This window comes from Syzygium oleosum, unplaced genomic scaffold, assembly GCF_021117445.2.
Source record: "Syzygium oleosum isolate NSW1041296 unplaced genomic scaffold, Sole_v2.1 Sole_v2.24, whole genome shotgun sequence".
Taxonomy (NCBI): domain Eukaryota; kingdom Viridiplantae; phylum Streptophyta; class Magnoliopsida; order Myrtales; family Myrtaceae; genus Syzygium; species Syzygium oleosum.
The window spans coordinates 1,129,443-1,145,297 of record NW_026607508.1 but is presented as its reverse complement, the minus strand read 5'-3'; the positions used below and the strand labels follow the sequence as shown (position 1 = coordinate 1,145,297).

Sequence of the window (15,855 nt, the reverse complement as noted above, 5' to 3'; positions counted from 1 at the left end):
AACCACTCCAGATATGCGTGGCCACCCAAAAACGGCATCGGCCTCGAAAAATAACCTCAAACGGCCTCAAAATCCAACATCGGTGTCCACAGGGGCAAAACCGTAATTTTTCCGGCCCCAGACCGAAATCTATTTTTTTGCAGAAATGGGTGGCCCCAAGGTTGGCCAAGCCGAAAACGTCATCGGCCGCTCAAAATTGTCACTTTCAAAATTCTCGATTCCCGGGCCCGAATTCCAAGAAATGACTAAAATTGACCAATCGCGACTTTAGCTTATCTCTTGCTAACGGGTGGCTCATTAGGATTACGCGCTCTCGACCCGTGACCGACACTAAGTCAAATCACGTTTAAGTTTGCTCGAATCAAGGCGACCTCGATCGTCATATAATTGCGAGGGTCTGTCACTAGTGCCCTTCTGGACACGATCAATCAAATAGACCGGTCTCGGTTGGCTCAAAACATTTCCTCGTCAATCCATATAGTCAAAGATCGAACCCAGGTCGAGTTCTTTGGTCGTGCGAACTCAATCCCGTAATAGCCCTACCCCTAAGGTTAGCATCCCGAGAATGCGCGGTTCCCGGGTGAGATCTCACTATAGCACATTGGTCAAATTCATTTCCTAAATCCCGGGAAAAAGGATCGAAAATTCAGACTGTTACACATGATATAGTTCAGAACTCTGGAGCTCAGACACATCAAGAACACATCAAGAATAACTCAAAGTTCGAAAAGCTAGAACAAAAAGTAAGCTCGATTATTGGATATGTTGATGACAAACATTAGCCTCAGAAAAGTGATGCCGACACAGTTTATGCCGTAAATTATCTTAACAATCTTATTATCAAGTTAAAGCATGAAATGGACTTCTGATCACAGCTGCAACCCTCAGTAAGCACATGAACATCCGGGCAAGATCCGGACAAGCATCACGCTTCCTTTCGTGGGTCCCTTGATGAAATTCTGTGATTGGAAAAGCAGAAAATGGCACATGCATTGTCAGTAAGAGTGCACTGAATTTTGAACACTTTTGGTATGCTAAATGTCTAACAACATCCTCTTGCCATGAAAAAGAATGTGAATAATCATAAATAATATCGACACAGATCTCTATACTTAAAGGGCTGTCTGAATGCATTGTAATTATTAAATTTTGTAAGATCTCGAAACAAAATAATTAGTTGTTTCTGGCATCACACACAAAGGGGAGAGAATCTTATTATGCTAGAATCAGCACCAATGAGATGTCACATCCAGATTTGCGCTTTACATGTAGAATACAAAGAGTTAGAAAACTATAGTTCAAAAGTAATTTTGCGATGAGTTCACCTCAAGAATGAAAACTACCTTCAACAGCAAGTTTGACTTGGGTTATAGTCAAATGAAGAGATTAACTAACAGGAATAAGAACAATGAATAATATTTTCAGAATAAACCAAGAATTAAGAATGAAGAGCAAGGATGTTGTCTTACTTCATCTTGAAGACCTTTATAGCATCCTTGTTGTGATTGACTACTATGATACAAGGAAATCTATAGCTAGAGGTACTATTAATCTTAGCATGAGCATCACTTCCTGCTGCCACAGCAAGAAAAATTGCACAGTGCCCTAATCCGTGCCATTCCCTTTTAACAGGCTATACTCTAGAAGGTCACACCATGCAGCCCACTTGTTCTATGCACCAGTAACTGAATCATTCAATATGCAGCAGAGTTGCATCATAATACCATACAGGATGTCCAGGATGTTCAGAGAAGCAATAATCCTAATCCAAAGGTCTTACCTAGTCATGCAAAGCCATGAGAGGATTCAACAGGAAGAATCAATGCATGCAGATCTAATGAGAAGCTTGAGTAACGCGAGACTTGTGAGGCTTTGGAGCTGAAATCCAAATATTAGCATTCAGCATATATTTATAATACTTAAACAAATCATAAATTCCACAATGTCATAAACAGCAAATAAATAGAAAAAGATGGAAAAATGGCGAAGAGAAATGATAGTCATGTTACAGGGTTCTATGAAACAGAGAAGAAAACGAAATTCATTTTATCATTGCGTAGACAAATTATTTCAAGGCCATCTTTTCTGTATGTATGAGTTTCTAAAGCTTACTAACTATCTCAGAAGCATGAAAAGGTTATAATCTGATCAGTCTCTTGAAATATTTGCAACTGAAGAGCTCAAATTCGAGAATTTGCTCGACCAAGAACGCTATAGGTTTAGTAATTCACGATAGGGATCAAGGACGAAGATACTTCTCCTAACAGAGTCTAACCAACAGATTATCAACTAACTTCATCTCTAAACAAAGGACATGATGTTCCATTTCTCAGATGGCAATCCGGCTAAGAATACCCAGTCTAGAGAAAAGCTAGATTTGATAAACAGGGCATCTGAAAATTGGCCAAAAGAAAAGACTGGGTTTCTGAAACTCTACCTTTTTGTTTACTAGGCAAGTTCTATGCCTAGTCATAGCAACCATTACATGGCTGAACACCACTCCACTGAAGCAACTATACTTAGTGTTGGTCTGGACAAGTGTACCCACCATCTCAAGATGTGCACCTTATCCTTGATGTGTCAAACTTCTGAATGGGTTCTTATGCAGCCAACGACCCATTAATTCTATGCTACCAATTTCATTATCCTTTATATAATTACAAAAAATTCCACTGGGCCAGTTTTATTTACCTGGAATGTGGGTAGATAATTCCCCAGACCAAGGGTACAACAACATATTTTACTGAAAAAAACCATTTACTTATGGACGAGAGAGAGAGAGAGAGAGAGAGAGAGAGTTGTACAGCAAGATTTCCAAAATTACGGAAAGCCCCAGCTACAGTTCTCTCTAGCTGGTTGAGAGAATTGATTGAAAAGTAGAATTAAAATGAGGCTTCCTGAATTCTTCTCAATCAATATGAATGGGGATGAGTGCTAGAAAGACCATAGCATTAGATTTTGAAAGAGCTTTATTCGGAGGGGTCCTTCAGGGAGATGTTGCTAGCAGGCATAATGCTCAAGTTCATTGATTGATAAAGTAAACTTTGGTTCGTAAGGTTGAATTGCTCTATTATGCTCATAAAGGCCTCTTAAAGAGTGCATATAATTATAGGTCCATTGAAAAAGAACGATCATTTCCCTTAGGTTATCCAATGTAAATAGCTGCTAACTACAAGATTATAACATTCTTTTGAACAGACAGTTCATCTGGTTAAAATGGTTGATTGTCGTTCATACCATCTAGGTTTCCTCATTCACAAAAATCTTGAAGAAGAGAAATTGCTTCTGATGCCATTATACCTCCACAACATATGAAACACTTTGATCCAGAATTTCCATTACTGCAAGAGAAACAAGAAAAAAGTTGGAAACATTCATAAATCAGGTAGACACATGAAAGGGGAAACATAGATGAAATTTATGTGAAAACCACCCAATGACAGATTCCATTTGCAAAACATGTCCAAATATCAAGCAAGATATAATTTAGCAGACTAATGAAAGCACTTTGCAAAAGAAGGTACCATCTAAGCAAAAACAAGTTCACCAATAAAGGAATGTGCTCAACATAGGAAGTTTACGCTTAGGTCCTAAGAATATCAATTTTAAGAAATGTCTGTACTCCAGGAAATAGGTTTTCAGGCAAGTAAATTATCTCTGTGTAACCTATGTACTTGGAGAACAAACAATAGCTGTAAACAGGGGATACTTTGGGGCTTTTAACATGGATGGCAAGTTCTCTTCAGAGAGATATTGGCAAGGGGAATCTGATAGAGAGAAGTTTTGCAAATGACTTGTATACTAATACTGGCTAGGATGGGTTTCAATTAGCTACATCTTCCAAACATTGCATATGAACCATGCTCACCGTTATAACAACAGTCTCATTCTCTCTAACATGAAACTATGCAATGATTAGGGCTAGTTTTTGAGCTCCACGCGGTGGAAATTGAGCAAGGTGGTACTTTATCTGAAAGATGCGTCCTCTTGCTTGATGTCCTATTCAGAAAGGCAATGAGCTAGTTCGTATTTCCCACAATACTTTTGACTTCTAATCGGACTCTTAAGAGCAGCATAAGTATCAACTTCTTGCTTTAAAAGTCAGAGTTTTCATGGCTTATTTTTTTCCCCCTAAAATTTTTCACTCATAATCATACTCTTTCTTCTTCCTTATAACCAGATTATCAAGAGCAGCATATGTATCAATCTCTTGCTCTAAAATTTTCATGGCTTATTTTTTCCCCCCTAAAATTTTTTACTCATACTCTTGCTCCTCCAACACCCCCCGGGGGGCCCCCCCCCCCCCCCCCCCCCTTCTCCCCTCCTCCCCGTACTTGAGTGTCTTCTTTCAAAACTGATAATTCAACAGAAAGACATTGTCTGTAATCTACATTAGCTACTCCATGTACTGCTCAAATCACAATGAAACAGATCTTATTTCATTACGTTTTTGGCTTTTATGTCAACAAAGTCTGAGTAAAAAATTGATGACTTCTGGACAATCTCAGGAAACATGAAATGTTAGATCATGGCAGCATCAGACAGATGAAAAATCATAATGGAAATACATGCCATACACCACAATTTACCAAGCACATGCCCTGATGTATGCAAGAGGAGACAATTGCTACTAATAAACAAGAAAAAGAGATTTCTTTATTAAGTACATTGCCCATGACATATCAGAAAGCATAAGTTCCTCATAGTTAAATCATATTTCTTTGAAGATGCTATATTTCCCGCTTTAAACTTGATAACATTAAAGACATCGAAGAATCTCACTGCAATGGAAAAAAGCGAGGAAAATGAGATGAAGAAACAGGGGGGGAAAGAGAAATGGAAAGAACAAACTAATGTTGCCTTAACTTGTAGTACTTCCCAGAACAGTAAATGTTTAGGGCAAAACAAAAAAGGAAATGTCTAACAAGTTGCATAGAATTAAAAAAAAAAGAAAAGGAAACTCGACTTTCTTCCATTTAGACTTGGAAAAGGACAGAAAAGGTGAAAAATTAGTTTCCACAAACCTCCATTTATTTTCATTGTTATGTGTCGCAATATTCAAAGTGCGACAACAAGCAGAATTACTACGAAACCACATCCATCAGTAATAAACATAAGGAGTCATAAACCTGTGGTAAGCTTTAGTTGTCAAATATCATATGTCACAATTTCAAAGTGGAGCTACGTAGATACCAAATCAGCAACAAAAGCAAGTTCAGAAACTGACCTAATGGATACCTCAGAGCTACTTGAATGCATCGGCAGTATAGAACCATAGCCTCCAAATTTATCATTTGCACAGCCATTTTTTATAAAAATGGCTAAGAGTCATCTAATCATTTATGACTAATCAAATTTTATGAAAGTTTAGTTTTATTTCAGTATGATCAACAGATGTACCAATGATCGATAATGCTGCTGCACACATTATGCATGGTTCACATGTCACATAAAGAGAGCATGTTGAAAACCTCTCTGCAACTTCTGCAGACGAAAATCTAGTCCTCCGCCACTTTTCAAAAAGAACGTCAAGTGCTTCCATTTCTGCATGTCTTGTTGCCTAGGAATGCGCAAGGAGAAAAATAAAGAAAGCGTATCAAACTTAGGAGCTTTGTAGAGAGAAAGTTGCTCTTATTGTAGTATCAACATAAACTTAGGAAATGCATTTCATGAAAAATGTTTTCTCCTTCACGTTTATTTATTTTTTACTCTTGCTTAACATTTGATTCCAAATCTATTTCATCTTCAAATCGCCTCTTTCGTTCCTGCTTCATGTTGACTATACTTTCAAGGCTTGAATTATGTTCAGCCTTTGCTCGGTCTGCAGACTAAGTGAGGAAAATTACAGTGTGTACATTGTATCCTAGGGACAGGATTTTCATCAGAGCCAATTGCATTAGACCATGACTCCAATTGGAAGAACCACTCTCTTTAAGACAGATTCATCAACACACCTTATCCGGAATTTCAGTTCTTTCTTCAAATACCCACAACACTAAGAGTCTAAGAGAGGATCTTATGCGTGAAGCATGGACAACTCTTGTTGCTCTTCAATGTGAAGGTGTGGACATTGTTTGAAGAGCATTATCCTTACTATTAGGTATTCGATCTAATTTCTAGTACTCAAGCGTGATATTCTTTGAAATTTTATGTGAAATTGCAGTTATCCTCCCTATCCCTGAGATTTTGCAAAGTCTCTTAACTCGCTTCCTATAACTTTAGAATTTTGCATCTCTCTCTACATCTTTTTAATCAAGAGAGGTGAAGCCACGATAACAACTCACTCTCCTGTAATGTAAAGAATAAACATGTACTCAGAATAATGTATAAATTTATAATCTGTTTTAGGCAATCAGTACTCTAAATTTATAATCTGTTTTAGGCAATCAGTACTCATTAACATATTCAAGCATGCAATACAACACAATCCATGAGCAGTCAACATTCTGGTCCAGCAGCTTGCAACGGCTTTATATCTTTCAAAAACATAAATGTCATTCCCCAATTTTCTCTCTCCTCATTGAACCTTTTTCTTTGACTGTTCTTGGTCCAAAATTCAGACAGAGCACAGTGGCAAACGAGAAACATGAAACATTGTACATAGTAAACCAAGATTCTTGCTATTGTTAGCTTTAGTCATATTTTATGAAAGAATAATGGGAACAAAACCATTTACAGACTAATAATGCACAGAAAATTCCACTTTTTAGCAGATTTGTTCAGATATACTATTTTATCATATATTAAAGAAACATTAAAGGCAGAAACACAAAAAAGATCAACAATAACTACGAGTGGATAATGTGAGGGTATCAATTCAGAACAACAACAAAGTGCTGCCGGCCAAAATTTATATAAAGGGGTGGAGAAGCAATGATAGACATACATTCTGTGTCTCATTAGTCCTGTTTCTTCCTGCCGCAATAAGGTGCCCTTCCTCAACAATCACACAGCTGTTCAATCAAAGTATAATTTAAAAAAAGTACAACGTGAAATCATTTATTAATTAGGACTGAAAATACTAATCATCTTAATTAGAAAATAAAGTAGCATATCTGAGATGCACCTGGTTACTGAAAATCTGTTTCTTACCCAACTGGAACTTCAAAGCTGTCCTAAGCAAGCTTTGCCATATATAAGAAAAGCAAATTGGTCTTGTTACTTGTTCGGAGGAAAAATATGAGTATAAGAGTTTGAATTTCCCTCGTACGTGCATACAGGCAATTCAAGGGGAAATCAGCATCAAGTTGCCAGCAGTAGAAATATTTCAGTATCAGTATGCAGCTACTAATGGAATGAATCCATGTCTCATAGCTATATCATCAATATCTTGCAGGTCCTGTATAATATACTGGTCACAAATTTCCAAGTAATGATTATTAGTACATACTCATCCTGTAATTCAGATGTAAATCCCACCTAACACTTAGACAGCAACGAATTTGAGAAACTACATGCTGCTCATTCCAGTGCATCTTATTATTGGTACCTCAGAAGTTTATCTTTCATTAATCAGGTTCCACTAAAACATTCAAGAAGCTTCCAGGAGTTTTAGTTTGTAGCTCAATTTCCTTCATAAACGCTGTGGAACATAAGGATAAAAAGAGAACTTTAAACTGTTGCAAAGGCCACAGAAATCAGAATTGACAATCAGCTTCGTGTGCTTTTGTCTCTATTCAACAGAACAATTGATGCAAACACCGTGTTTCTCATGATTCTTTTCTTTTTCATATCAACAGTCCACAGGGCGAGAGTAAATAACCACCTAACCAGTTATCCATGGGCACAAGCCGATGTTCATATTACTGTCGTGCCCTAACTAGAATTGGTTTTATTTCTCCCCAGTTGCCAAAGTCAAAAAGGGGTAAAATGACTCGACTGTCAAGCAATACTTCGTGGTGGCTTGCCATCTCACTGCAACTTCTTCATCCCTCTATAGTTTCGCCTCTTCAAGTGCCTGACAAAACTTAGCCACAGAGTCCTATCCTAGTGATCGAAGTTTCTCAAAATTCAATTGTCCTGGCAAAGTTGTCACCAGCTGCACATCTTTATGATAGGTACATACTACATTTCCCAGACACGTCAAAAGCACCCCCAAATCTCTCTCTCTCTCTCAAGAAAAGCTATACATTCTAGAGATTGTCACGGATTTTGCAGCGTCTAACGTCGATTACCAATGAATTCACTACCAATCATCCACAGACAAACCTTACAAAGAAACGCTAGTTCAACATCTCTCAAACAAATTCAACGACACATTAATCGGGTCCCCACGCAATAGCAGCACCAAACGAATCGAATTCAAAATCCAGCTCAAGTATCACATCAACTAATACAATTCGGATGTGCCAGGCTTTACCTGATCCATAGCAAGCTGAACAAAGCCCAAAACCTCAGAAGAGAATGGTTCACCCGAAGCAACGTCATCAGTATCCATTGATTCGGACGGCGGTGGTAGTCCGTCGCCTCCGCTCGCCGGCCTCCGTCGCCGTGGCTTCGATAAAGACTCTGTTTTAGGGAGACGAACTTCTTCTTCTATTCATCGCCTCCATCGGCAGGTGGCGATCTTACATTCGTCAGGGCTCGGTGGTGTCGGATGGAAGAGGAGCAGCCGTGACGTTGAAAGTGGCATCGGTGGAGTCCGAAGTTTGCCTATGGCGGAGAAAAGAGGATCCCCCAAAAAGAGGAGAGAAAAACTAAATACAAAGAAAAGTGATCAAAAGAGAAGAAAGAATTACAGGATTTTAGTTAGGATGTAAAGTTAACTTGGGCAAAAGTAGGTACTAACAGCGTGTTACAGGTTTTTCTGAGAAAGGAAAACACGAAGGAACAAGAAGAAAGAAGGCATTTTAATCAAGATCAGCTGAGTTCACTTACCTGCGAATTGCTTCGTTGGCAAGTTTCCATCATTCTTACAACAAAAGCTGTAAGCCAACAACGCCACCGTACTCATCTCCGCCAATCGAATTGGAAGTCAACACAGTCTTGGTTCGTATGCCTTGAGCGAGAATAGGATTATGATTTCTCTTTGGCGCTATTTGACTATACTTCTTGGTGCTTATTTGACAATCTTCCGAGTCTTTTTGCAAATCTGTTTCAGTATGAACTAGTGAACTCTCGGCTTCTGAATCTGTTGAGTCGTGACTAACCTCGTAGAGGAAAGCTGAATCAATTAGCTGATTGTCTTGAAGCACACCCTCTAAATCGTCATCTAATTGCTTGCATATTATTCGGAATCCCAACTTTTTTATGATTTTGCCGGATATTGCAAGGTGAAATTGTGCATAACTCCCCTCAATTTGATCAAAATCGACTACTCCCCATGGTTTAGAAGGTATATAGCTAAACCAGATATGATCCGAATCCAACAATCCGAAAATATTTTCGATGGTTAGCCGACGTTTGCCGTTAACACTAAGTGTAATCTTAGCTGAGTGTTGCTTTGTCTCGTTATCAGTTTTAACAATGGCACAGAGAGCAAATCCAAGAAATTTGTCATACAAGTCCTTTGAAGCCATGAAAGATATGAAATCCTCTTTAACAGGGATGACCCACTTTGGCATATCTCCTCCAGGGAGCGAGGCAAAGAAACCACCACTATTCTGTTTTAAGAAAACCGTTAGAATGTACCCAAATTTGTTATTCATAACCAAATAAATGAATTCAATTGGAGTTTAGTAAGCAATCCATTTCGAACTAGAGCTCTAAAATGAGTAGAGATCCACTGATCCATGCTTGCATTAATGTACAGGTCTCATGCGATAGAAATCATTCCCATAAAAGTACGGTAGCTGCCCTTTTCTTAAGCCTCAAATCTTGCGTTTTCTGATTTTGCAATATACAAGCACACACTACAGCACGCACATACTCCACATGAATGAGCGCATGAGAGAGAGAGAGAGAGAGAGAGAATCTAACCTGGTTACGTGAGAAAATATGATCCATGGTAAACACTCTTCGGACAAAATCATGAGATGAAGTAAATTTTCCAATCTTTTGCAGAGATTCGCAATTAACCGCCCCCAAAAAATCCAAAAATGGTGGAAGCTCAAGAATCTCTTGTAATTGATGGCAATCTTGAACTTCCAAAAAGGTCAAACTATCACGCTTATTGATGGATGTGGGAAGGCTAGTAATTTTGTTCTCCGCCAGAACTAAACAATCCAACAAGGGAAAACATGAAAGATTCTCAAGAAATTTTACTTCGGACAGATTACATCCCCTAAGGTTCAAGTAGAGTAACTTTGGAAGTCCAGTCTTCATGTGTGGATCAGCTAAATCCTCGTACTTTGGAAACTCGAATAATTTTGTGCAACCCTCAAGAATCAACTTTTCAATGTTTTGTAACTTGTAAATGCTAGACGGAAGACTTACGAGGTTCTTGCAATCACCTACATTCATTCTCTCCAAAGAGACTAGATTTTCTATTGATGTAGGAAGTTCTCTAATAGCGGTCCCTTGTAAAGCAAGCTCTTTTAGGCCTAATTTTTGTGGAATATCAGGGAACCTTCCAAGTTTTGTGCAATTTGCAAGATGGAGAGCTCGAAGATTTCTCGACTTGAGCTCATTTGGGAAAACGCTAAGTTCAGAGCACCCCTTTAAAGTCAAAACCTGTAAATTGTCATGATATGCAATAGACTCGTGTGCTTCTACCAAATTTTTGCAATTCTCGAGATTCAATTCCTCGAGATTTGGAGCACATGAGAGGTCGGGCATACTAATCAGCATCTCACATTCACTTAAATTCATGTACTTCATATTTGGGAAGTCCTGCAAAAACAGCAAAACAAACTTTGGTAAACATTTTAAAGTGATTTTAATATTTTGTTATTCCTTTCATCAATTATCCTCAATAACTTATATCACAGATATTATACCCATGGACAAATACATGAAGTTGGTTATTCTATTTAATCTCTCACGTGATTAAAATTAAAATTTGAATTTTCTTATGATCCAATGACCTTCATAAAAACTTTCAAATTTTGAAATATTTTTCTCTTTCGACAAGTTCCTTCGTTCCGTCTATTTTAACAACAAATGTTTCCATTACATATTTCTAATAAAGTTATTTAGCTTAATTTTTCAAATGCCAATTTTGATGCATGTAAAAATATTTCAAACAGCAAGTTATTAGGGTCATTTTGAAAGAAAATAGAGAAGTGATTTCTAAAACATAGGAATACCACTTCCTTTTGTGTACAAGTACACATAACAAGCATATACACATACAAATGAAATAAATAATAAAAAGGTCTATGTAGGTAAATCCTCACCGTAAATTGTTTTAGCACTACTGTGATGCTGCTTTTGCTCACATCAAATCCCACTAATTTATTTCGACCAGAGGAAAATTCTGGAACGGAGGGAGCACATCCAGGCCATTCAAACCATCTAAGCTCATGAGAAAGACATAAAGGACCTTGGAAAGCATTATGCACATTGTGCATGATGAGTAATCTCAACCTTCTCATTTTTGTAAAAGCATCAGGACCGATATACATGTCTGTCGGCTCAGGTAGCTCCAACTCTATGGCTTTTCCAGCACAATCTCCCTGTACATACAAGATTATTTAGGTTATGCATTTTTAGTAATTAAAGTCAAAGATAAGAAGCACAATTTTGATCGTGTTCGCAGGTCTTGCCATGTCACGTGACAAAACATCAACAACATCATCATATAGCCATAGCCTAGTGCGTCTTCCGGGATCATCGCGACATTCTTGTTTCACAATATCCATACCCATCAATTGAATTAAGTCATGCATTTCTAGGATTTTGGTCTCAATTCTTATCAAGGACCTCTTAATAAGAATTTCGAATCCTACAGCTGTCTGGAGATCGCAACTGTTGAGAACCTTGTTTGTATACTCTCTTTCCTGCCCCTTAAAGAAGCAAGCAATGTGGAGAAAGATCTCTTTCTCATTTTCATCTAGTCCATCGTAACTCATTTTGAGCACATTATTAATGGTTTTGTTAGGAATCCTAGAAAGTTTCATTAGTGTACTTTCCCATATGTCTTCCGATGTACCACATAATAAGGAACCCAACACCTCAAGCGCTAAAGGGAGGCCTTTACAATAATTCAGAGCACTATCCACTAGATCTGTTTTGATTTGGTGCTTCTGAAAAGCATGCTTACAAAGCAGCTCATGAGCTTGATTGTCATCTAGTGCTTCAACTTCATACACATGATCTTGATTTATCCCGTGACAAGTTAGCAAATGTTTCTCTTGTGGTAATAATGATCCTACTCTCATTACCAAACCACTTGCCTTCTCCTGCTAAAGCATTTAATTGGCGCAAGTCATCGACGTCATCAAGGATGAGGAGAACTTTCTTGCAACCAAGTCTGTGTTGTATTATATTAATACCTTCATCGACGTTGGACACTTGTAAATTTTTTTTTAGTAATAATATATCTTTTAGTAATATTTCTTGCAAATTAACTAGACCCGTGCTACCTTTTGAAGTTTCTCGAACATTTGCCAGAAAACATGAACCCTCAAATTGTCTAAATATAGCATTGTAAAGAGCTTTTGCTAAACTTGTCTTCCCTATACCTCCCTGTCCCCATAATCCCGCCATGAGAATACCATCATCAGACTCCAGATTTAACGTCGATTTCAACTTAATCACTTGGGAATCTATCCCAACCGGGTGCTTAGCAACATGCAAAGGTTTTCGGTCTAGGTGATTAGAGATCTCCTTCACAATTTTTTGTATAAGCTTTGACTCATCTCTGTCAAAAACAGAAAAAGAAGTTGGAGCATCATATGAGCAATCATAAGCTAATAATGATAAAGCAATGCATCACATTTTCAGATTATAGATATATATATCCACCTAGTTGAATTAGAACTCCAAGAGCTCCACACCAATCAAAACAACCATTCCGGGGTTCAACTTTTAGTCATCCAAGTGATTCATGCTCTTTTGATTTATATATGACGATTTACTTAGTTTTGCTTTTGACTTTTATATGTGATATATCTATACACTTCATCAAAAAGAGCTATTTAGGACTTTGAAAACTATTAAATACCCTAAAGCACCGTGTCATTGCCTTACATGGCCTATACACACTAATTATCTTGTAACTGACCTTGCGAGCTTTCTTACTCCTTCCAAAGAAATGGGGTAGGTGCAATAACACTACTTAACATTTTATCCATTGGTAGATCAAGTATTAACATATTATAGTTGACATCATGTGTGTCGATTCATTTATTCTTTTTTACAAACAGTCTTTATACTTTGTAAAGATTGGTTTCTTGCGCAAAATATGAACTCCACTCAACTTACCCATCGTTCAAATGCCATCCGGATAAGCTACCCACGTTGAAAAGAGCTTTCTTCCATCTCTTCACTTCCTCCGAATCCTTTCCGAACTTGGACTCATGCTTAGCTAGAGCTCTCCCATAACTCTCTCTCCCCCTTCTCACTTCTCTTGGATCCACTTTATAAAAAACTGGTAGAACAGTGAGGTCCTTTTGTTCCTTGCACTCCATAATCTTTGCCACCTCTTCCAAGCACCATCGCGAGTAAGCATAATCCTCCGAGAAAACGATGATTGCAATGCATGATTGCTCGATGGCCTTCATAAGCGTTGGTGATATTTCGTCTCCCTTCCTCATCTCCTCGCTATCAACAAAAGTATATATTCCATTCTGGTCTAAAGCTTTGTAGAGATGACTGAGAAAGTTGTTGCGCAAGTCTGCACCTCTGAAACTCAAGAAGACGTCGTAAATCCTTTTGATGAAGAAGCCATTGGATGATGGAGTTCGACAATCAGCAATGACTATTAACTTAAGATCCGATACAGTGTTTTTGGGTAGTTTGTTCATTACCACTTGATCTTCTTGATTTATTCTTGTACTAAGAAGACATAGATGCATGACTTCTTTTTTTTACTATGACCGAGACATCTAAAGGTGTGAACACATGGACTTATTTTCACCGAAGACCGCGTACCACTGCTTTATTCGGATGGTCAGAGGGACACAAGCTTCCCTATGGCCGACAAAAGTAGCGAATATTATAGATCAGTACTCGTCCTAGTAGACTCGATCATTGCACAAACCGACAAGCAACTTTGGAAAAACATGAGCTCTGTGATAAAAACAACTTTGCTGGCTTCCTCGAAATTTTCATTCCCAACCTCTGAGAAGTTGTTTTTTCCTTGCTATATAATAATCGACCTCATGGCCCACCCAAGAGATATATAATTACACGCAGGATCAAGTGTACCAGCAAAAAAATATTGGACTTATTAATAATAGTAGAACTCTGGAAAAATATGGTGCTTAAGTATGGACCAAGATACTTAATAGTTATGAACATATGGACTTATTTTGACTGAAGACTGCATACCAGCTTCGTGAACTGGACACTAATTAATTAGTTAATTGATTTCTTGTCATTATAAAAAAAAGGCGCTATGAAATCTGTGGTGGTAGCATGTGCAAAGATATTGGGTTTTGAAATCAAGAATCTTTCTTTGTACTCTTCTAGTCTTTAATGCGAAGCATTTTTAAAATTTGTGCGTACATGTGATTTGGCTTGGATTTACTCCGCCTCGAATAACGTGATCGTTGACAAGCCGCTGGACTGACAAACTTGTGAGAAATGGTGCATCTAGAAACTCATGTATGTATAGACAAACGCAATATTAGCCTACTGCAAATTTAGGATATGTAAACATTTACGAGATAATAATTGAATAGTATTTGAACCGTGCTATAATAGCGTTTGAACTACCTTATGAAATACCAATATATATATTTCATATTGAGGATTATCATACAAAATTTTTTCTAGTTTCGTTTTTGTGAACTCAAATGGTTTTACGCCCAAAAAAGTCAAGAATTTTTTTTCAAAGAACTCCTAATGGTAAATATGGCTCGGTGACAAGGACAAGTTACCGAAATAAAAAAATATTGTATAAATATTAGTGCCTTCATTTAATAGTCAAATGTTATTCTTAACCAAAACAAAGCGTGAACCCACTACAAAAAATAAGGATTTAGCCCTGGAAAATTAGCGATGAAAAATTATTCGTCGCTAATTCGCGATGAAATTTGCGACGAAAAAAAATTCGTTACTAATTTGCGAACGGAATTTGCGACGAAAAATTGTCCGCAACTAATTTGCGATGGAATTAGCGACGAAAAAAAAATTCGTCGCTATTTTTGCGACGAAAAATAAATTCGTCGCTAATTTGCGACGGAATTTGCGACGAATGAAGGTGCATACGAAGTTTAATTTGGTTGAAATAAATCACAAGAAAATGTATATGAAATATGGACCATTTGTCTTGACACAACAAGCAATTCATGTATATTATGCATCATATTCTAGTTTGAAACGTGACAAAGCTTATTGGTGGGCTGTATGTAAAACCAAAGCACGAGAAAAAATCGAGGAACATTGGAATGATACAGCATAACAACAAGAGAAAGTTTATAACATGGTTGAAACTGAAGAATATAACATTTCAACATTACGAGATCCGTGTGGAGCAATGATAGATTTGGATCCAACCGAAATTTGTGAATGAAATTTAGAAGGTGTTGCAGAATCTAATTTTGAGATAGAGGATGAAGATGACGCTCATGAAGAAGATGAAGATCAAGACGAAGGCGAAGGCGAAGGCGAAGGCGAAGACGAAGACGAAGATGAAGATGGAGATTATGATTTTTGAGACTTTTTATTAATTATGTGTAATTATTATTATTATTATTATTATTGCGACATGTGTTTATTGTTGTTGTCATAATTATTATTGTTGTTGTTGTTGATTATTATTATTGTTAACGTAATAGGTTGTCGCTAAATGGCGACAAGTCAAATAGA

General features: G+C 37.5%; 2 protein-coding genes and 1 long non-coding RNA gene across 4 annotated transcripts in view; all 3 read right to left on the bottom strand.

Moving 5' to 3' along the window:
* Positions 1-753: 753 nt before the first annotated feature.
* On the bottom strand, positions 754-5,310 carry LOC130134842 (uncharacterized). The gene is made up of 3 exons (XR_008814342.1): positions 5,228-5,310; positions 1,781-1,878; positions 754-959 (listed from the first exon to the last, which is right to left on the bottom strand). It is a non-coding gene; the product is annotated as an uncharacterized LOC130134842 (long non-coding RNA).
* A 234-nt stretch (positions 5,311-5,544) lies between these two features.
* LOC115665731 (disease resistance protein Roq1-like) overlaps positions 5,545-15,855 on the bottom strand; it is a 110,227-nt gene continuing 99,916 nt past the window's right edge. The window contains exons 7-8 of one of the 2 annotated variants that reach the window (XM_056302581.1): positions 6,887-6,953; positions 5,545-5,560 (exon numbers count right to left, since the gene is read on the bottom strand). The gene's annotated coding sequence lies outside the window, so the exon portion shown is untranslated. Of the gene's footprint in view, positions 5,561-6,759; positions 6,954-15,855 lie in introns of those variants that run through there. The other variant, XM_056302580.1, reaches the window with a different exon arrangement.
* Positions 8,913-13,847, bottom strand: LOC130134812 (disease resistance protein Roq1-like). The gene is made up of 5 exons (XM_056302514.1): positions 13,306-13,847; positions 12,544-12,742; positions 11,277-11,555; positions 9,787-10,770; positions 8,913-9,602 (listed from the first exon to the last, which is right to left on the bottom strand). Exons 1-5 carry the CDS (start codon positions 13,845-13,847, stop codon positions 8,913-8,915), a joined length of 2,694 nt encoding a protein of 897 aa, XP_056158489.1.

What these genes read in the sequence shown, in the direction of transcription:
- LOC130134812 (XM_056302514.1), bottom strand. Translation starts at nt 13,847, where the DNA reads ATGAACAAACTACCCAAAAACACTGTATCGGATCTTAAGTTAATAGTC. An exon ending in GTATAGGGAAGACAAGTTTA is followed by an intron (nt 11,556 to 12,543) that starts GCAAAAGCTCTT and finishes TTGTATGTACAG; the next exon opens with GGAGATTGTGCTGGAAAAGC. An exon ending in TTAAGAAAAGGGCAGCTACC is followed by an intron (nt 9,603 to 9,786) that starts GTACTTTTATGG and finishes TTCTTAAAACAG; the next exon opens with AATAGTGGTGGTTTCTTTGC.